At 54.8% G+C, this 6,621-nt stretch overlaps 1 protein-coding gene across 1 annotated transcript; it reads left to right on the top strand.

Annotated features, from left to right (window-relative positions):
- The first annotated feature begins 3,015 nt into the window (after positions 1 to 3,015).
- Positions 3,016 to 4,419, top strand: CCDC8 (coiled-coil domain containing 8). Its single transcript, XM_004381791.1, has one exon. The coding sequence runs from the start codon at positions 3,016 to 3,018 to the stop codon at positions 4,417 to 4,419; it is 1,404 nt and encodes a 467-aa protein (XP_004381848.1).
- The last annotated feature ends 2,202 nt before the right edge of the window (positions 4,420 to 6,621 follow it).

Genomic DNA, 6,621 nt, shown 5'->3' with positions numbered 1-6,621 from the left:
CATGGGACTAGCACAGGTGCACATCTCGACCGTTTGGTTTACACACAAAAAGTCAGACTATTCACAGCTAGATGGTGTCCAGCTACCACCACTCACTGCTCTGACCAGGATCGCAACAGACGGTTCTGGACAGAGCTGGAGAAGGATGTAGAACAAAATTCTAACTCACAAAAAAAAAAAAGACCAGATTTACTGGCCTAAAGGAGACTGGAGAAACCCTGAGAGTATGGCCCCCAGACACCCTTTTAGCTCAGTGGTGAAGTCATTTCCGAGGTTCACCGTTCAGCCGGGGAGTGGACAGCCCCATAAAACCAAATGGGACTAATGAGGCACAGCAGCCCAGGGACAAGGGCCAGAAGGCAGAAGGGGACAGGAAAGCTGGTGATAGGGAACCCAAGGTTGAGTAAGGATAGTGTTGATGTGTTGTGAGGTTGTGAACCATTGTCATAGGGCAACATGTGTACTAACTGTTAAATGAGAAACTATTCTGTTCTGTAAGCCTTCATCTAAAGTGAGAATAGCAGCACAACTGGAAGAGCGTAGTCGATGTCACTGAACTGTGCATGCAGAAGTTGTTGAAATGGCGTATCTTTGCCTACGTATATTTTTACCAAAAAAAAAAAAGGTCGAGAAGGGAGAGGGTTGACATGTTGTGGGGTTGTTAACCAATGTCATAAAACAATATGTGTACTACTGTTTCATGAGAAACTATTTGTTCTGTAAGCCTTCACCTGAAGTACAATTAAAAAAAAATTTTCTAAATAAAAAAAAAAAGTTAGACTGCAAGCCTCGATTGCTTCCTGTCTGTATGACCTCACACAGGTGATTTTATTTCTTTGGGCCTCAGTTTCCTTAGCTGTAAAATAGGAATGATAATCGCATTACCTGTCTCATATTGCTATAGTGAGGATCTAATGAAGTAATTCATAGAAAGCACTCAGAATGGTACCTAAAAGAACCAAACCCAGCCCACTGCCATCAAGTCAATTCTGACTTATAGCGACCCTATGCGACAGAGTAGAACTGCTCCACAGGGCTTCCCAGCCTGTAAATCTTTATGGAAGCAGACTGCCACATCTTTCTCCTGCAAAATGGTGCCTAGTATATAGTAAAGTAAACCCTGTGAAAGCTGGAAACCGTGCAAGGCGGAAACCTGTCAGAGAAGGAAAACTCGAATATTTTCCACTAAAACAAGGGATAGAAAGTGGTAAGACAGCACCCGTCAAAGGCAGAAATCTTGCGAGACCTGGAAAAACAAAGCAATCCCGTCAAGTTAACAGCTCTCACTGTATGCAGGTCTCAAATACAGCAATGGTTGTGAGGATGGAGCAGGACCTGGCAGGGTTTCATGCTGTCGTAATAAGGTCACTGTAAGTCGGAACCAACTCGACAGCACCTAAAAACAACAGTATACAGGAAAAACCGTCCCTGGGTGGCACAAATGGTTTGTGCTCCACTGTTAACCTAAAGGTTGGTGGTTCAAACTCACCCAGAGAACAAAAAGCCTGGAGATCTGCTTCTAAAAGCTCACAGCCTTGAAAATCCTATGGAGCACAGTTCTACTCTGCACACATGGGGTTGCCATGAGTCAGAATCGACTGAATGGTAACCAATAATACCACCACCACCCATCCGTCAGTGGAGGCATGCGTGTTGTTATGATGCTGAACAGGTTTAAACATTCACACCAAGATGGGCTAAGAAGAAAGGCCTGTCGATCCACTTCTGAAAATCAGCCAGTGAAAACCCTGTGGATCACAGCAGTCCGATCTGCAACGGATCATGGCGATGGTGCACGACCGGGCAGCGTTTCATTCGGTCGTGCGTGAGGTCGCCGTGAATCTGGCCCACTCTATGGCAGCTAACAACAACCATCGATTGTTCTACCCAGAGGTATAAATGGGTATACGGGTAGGAATTGCTGGTATCACGATTCACGTGCGTTTAAAATGTTAATATACAGCGTCAGTGACCTTCGAAGGGGCTGCCTCATTAGCACACCCGCCTCAGGAGGGCGGTGGGGTGCTTGGCTGGAACTGGTATATCTACAAAGGCAAGTTTGGGAACTGGCTGCCTTTTGGGAAAGGTGCTGACGTGGGCCTCCGCGCTCTTTTCACTTGGAAACGAGTGGCCCCAGCTAGGCCTGGGGCGCGGCCACACCCCTGTGGGGGAGGGGAGAGAGGCCGCCCTGAAGGGAGTGGACAGCCCCCCTGTCAGTCTTCCCGTGTCAGGGAGTGTAAACTGAGAAGGGGGAAGGTGGGCCTCACCAGGGGAGGGCGAGGAGGAACTTCCTGCCTGTGCGCTCCACCGCACTGGGCGCGCGCCGCGTCAAGGTCAGCCTTGGAGGGGTGGCAGCCTGCCTGGGGGCGGGAGACCCTCCGGGGGGGCCGGGCCGCAGTCTCCCAGCCCCTCGGCCATATTGAATAGCCACCGCTGAGCCGTCTTTGTCTGGGAAGTCGTCTCGCAAGTTCCAGCTGCCCCCTTGGTGCCTGGGACAAGACGAACCACTGTGCACCCAACTTGGAGCAGTTTTCCAGCTTGGCGCGGGCTTGGAGCCTCGGGACAGACTCCCCGCCAGCTCACGTAAGCGTCTTGGGACTTCATTCCCACCAGCCTTTGAGGGGAGCAGAACTTGGTCAAGGCCAGCCTGGTTGCAGGCAGAGAAAGTGGGAGGTGGTGGCTCGTCGGTGGCTCGTCCCTCGCTGGGGAGGTGAGACCCTCCGGGCAGCATTGTGGGGACTCCCCACCTCAGACTAGGGACTACGTGACGTTGGGGGTCTTTGGCCTCACATCCCGGATTTCACCCTGGAGATCTTAAAGACGCTCGAGAAAAGCCACGTCGGGGGCTGGTTCCCCTGGGGCTTCCTGCCGTCCCCTGACTGTCTAATCCTATGGAGCGTCCCCGACGTCTGCAAAGATGTGGACTTGGACGTCCTCGTGGAAGCCTTGAAGCCCGTGGGGACCTTTAAGAAGATCGGCAAGGTATTCCGCAGGGAGGAGGACTCTACGGTGGGGATGCTGCAGATTGGGGAGGACGTCGACTATCTACTCATCCCCCGAGAGGTCCGGCTGGCGGGGGGCGTCTGGAGGGTCATCTCCAAGCCTGCGACCAAGGAGGCGGAATTTCGCGAGCGGCTGACCCAGTTTCTGGAGGAAGAGGGCCGCACCCTGGAGGATGTGGCCCGCATCATCGAGAAGAGCACCCCGCACCCGCCCCAGCCCCCCAAAAAGCCCAAGGCGCCCCGAGTGCAAAGGAGAATCCAGCAGATGGTGACGCCGCCGCCGCGGCTGGTCGTGGGCACGTATGACAGCAGCAACGACAGTGACAGCGAGTTCAGCGACTTCGAGACCTCCAGGGACAAGGGCGACCACGGCTCGGGCCGGGCCCGGAGGGTTCGAAAAATGCCGGTCAGTTACCTGGGCAGCAAGTTCCTGGGAAGCGACCAGGAGAGCGGGGACGACGAGGAGCTGGTGGAGGCCTTCCTGCGGCGCGGGGAGAAGAAGCCCAGCGCGGCCCCTGCCCGCCGCCGGGTGGCGCTGCCCGTGCCGGTGGTCGAGGACGACCCGCCCCAGCTCTCCAAGGCCGACAGGTGGCGCGAGTATGCCAGCCAGGTGTCCTGGGGGAAGCTGAAGCGCAGGGTGAAGAGCTGGGCGCCGAGGTCCTTCCCGGGGGTGGGCGACACCCGGCAGGCTGTGTCCAGGCTGGAGAGTGACAGGGTATCAGGGCCAGGCAGCGCCAGCCAGGGGGAGAACGTGGGAAACACAGGAGATGGGCGGGGAGCCGGGACTCGCCCACGACGGTGGCGGCCCAGGATCAACTGGGGCTCGCTGAGGCGACGCAGGAGGGAGGAGGCAGCATCCATAGCTCAGGGGGCAGAGGTGCTGGGTGACCAGGTGGCAGAGGCCATAGCTGACCAGAGGGCAGAGATCCCAGTTGGCCAGGGGGCAGAGGTCCCCAGTGAACAGGGGGCGGGCGTCCTGGGTGACCAGAGGGCAGAGGTCGCAGCTGATCAGAGGGCAGAGGTCCCCGGTGACCAGGGGGCAGGCATCCTGGGTGATCAGAGGGCAGAGGTCGAAGGTGACCAGGGGGCAGAGGTCGCAGCTGACCAGGAGGCAGAGGTCGCAGCTGACCAGGTGGCAGAGGCTGCAGCTGACCAGAGGGCAGAGGCCCCAGATATCCAGGGGGCCCCAGGGGCAACCGCAGGAGCCAGGGCCCGGAAACAGGTCAAGACAGTGAGGTTCCAGACCCCTGGACGTTTTTCATGGTTTCGCAAGCGCCAGAGAGCCTTCTGGCACACCCCCAGGCTGCCATCCCTACCCAAAAGAGTCCCCAGGGCAGGCGAGGGCAGGAGCCTCAGGGTGCTGAGGGCCGAGGGCAGAGCAGAAGCGGAGCAGGGAGAGCAAGAAGACCAGCTGTGAGGGCAAGAGCAGGAGCCATGTGGAGTGCCCCTTGCCACTTGCTGCATTATCTGCCACTTGGGCACGTCCCTCCCCTGCCAGACCTGGACTGAGATGGTTTCATTCTCTGCCTCTGCCCCTGAAAATCTGAGACAGACAAAGGGCAAGACATTTCCACCTGACAACCCTCTTCCTTTTCCTGTTAAAATTTTGTCTCCCATGTATTAATTTTTTTATACCCACTCCTTATAGCAGCTCAAGGAATGTAATGAGAAAAATCGATACAGCGGGGTTGCAGCAAACATACTTTTAATTCCCTAGGTGCTCATTTTAAAAAAGGGAGAGAGACAGGGGTGAAATTCATGTCTTTTCCCCTTTCGCTGCACAATTGGCATTTACTGTCTCCTTGAGCTTCAAAAGAGTGCTCAAGCTGACCTGCAAGTGAAAACATTTTAAAAAAAAACAAAACTTATGTCTTGGCTTTGGACTTGACGACTGAAGAATGCTCCAGGGCTATTTGGTGACACACCCTCACAGTCTGCCCCACTCTTCGTCCTCAATGGTAATGACCGTCATTACTTTGCTCCCCTGGGCTCTGCTGGTTTGGAGGGCATAGGGCCCACGGTTTATGCCCTTCAACCTGTCCTTGGCTGTGAGGTTGTCAGGCATGGGTGTGCGTAAAAATCAGCCCAGGAAGAAGTTCAAAATGCAGATTCCTGGGCTCTTCACCCCACAGATGTGGATTTGCTGGTGTGGCCCAGGAATCTATTTTGATCTAGTCCCATAAGCTTCACCCAGGGCAGCCTGCACACTTGACACTCACTGGACGTGTGGGAAAGTCATTGCCGTAGGAACAGGCCCAAAAGGGGGGTCGTGGGGGAGCGTGCTGACGTTGATAATGGGGGTGTGGCGCCGTGTGGTGTGACTAATACTTATCGTTAGGGAGAAATTGGGGAGTTGAGGTCCTGTGAGGCTGGGAGGACACTGGGGGGCATCTCTGTATTACCTTGTGCCCTCCCCACTCAACCAGTGAAAAACAGCGAACGGCCACAAAGGAGCCTCACTGGGGAAGAGGTGGTGGAGGGAGGCAGAAGGCCAGCTCTGCCCTCCTAATTGTGGCTGCAGGTCTCGCCTGGATTTTTTTTTTTTTCTTTTCCCTTGAAACCTCAAGAATTATATCCCCCTCTTTCTGTTCATCCAGGAGCCCCTGGGTGGCACAAATGGTTAAACGCCCGACTACTAACCCAAAGGTCGGCAGTTCAAACCTATCCAGAGGCGCCTCGGAAGATAGGCCTGGCAATCTGCTTCCGAAAAATCAGCCACTGAAACACCTATGGAGCACAGTTCTGCTCTGATGCACATGACTCAGAGTCAACTCGATGGCAACTGTTTGTTTGGCTGGGTTTTTTCCCCCCTTTTTCTTTTTCCCTGCTCTGTTTTCAAAAAGGAAATGGTTACTGATGCTGTGGCTTGCTGTGTGATGTGATGTGTTGCTGTCTAGAGCTGCTTTGTGCTTGGTGGTGGGCACCTGGTCTGTGTGGCCCACAGCTGGCCACCAGGTGGCTTAGAGGCCTGGTGGGGTTTTCAAGAAAGGACGAGGCACCTGGAGGGGTGGACTGAGCTCCAGGCATTGTGGGGGGTGGGGGTAGGTGTAGCCAGGCCAGGTAGGGAGATGGCTCTGGAGCCAGCTGAGGAGGTTGGAAGAGGGGAGGCTGTCCTTCTCTGCTGCCCACCTTGGAGAACAGTCGAACCAAGGGGGCCTGGTCTCTGGGGACCTGGAAGGTGAGAGGACACGGGAGCAGCAGAGACTACAGGAGAGACACTGGGAGAGACTCAGAGATGGGAGAAAACGCAGGGCTGATAAGGAGCGATACTGTCTTTTTTTATTCAATAAAGTCTGCTTGAAGCCAGCTGAGTCTGAGTGTCTGCTTTTCCTAGGATGACTCATGGGGGCTTGGGGAGGGAGAGGAGTGTGGACCCCGAACAATGAGGGCAAGATGGATTAGCATGAAGCTGTGTGGACGTCATGAACGTCAGCTGCCCTTGACAAGCCTGGGACGGTGCCCTACGAGGGACCAGCTCATACTCTTCCTCACTGCAACACACAGACTCATGCACACAACATACAGGCATGCCTCAGCACAGGCATGTGCTCACATGCACACACAGACATTCACACACAAGCAAGCCTAGATACAAGCACACAGAGACACAGGCACGCCC

This window comes from Trichechus manatus, unplaced genomic scaffold (assembly GCF_000243295.1).
Source record: "Trichechus manatus latirostris isolate Lorelei unplaced genomic scaffold, TriManLat1.0 scaffold00087, whole genome shotgun sequence".
NCBI lineage: Eukaryota > Metazoa > Chordata > Mammalia > Sirenia > Trichechidae > Trichechus > Trichechus manatus.
This window is presented reverse-complemented; position numbering and strand designations above follow the sequence as displayed.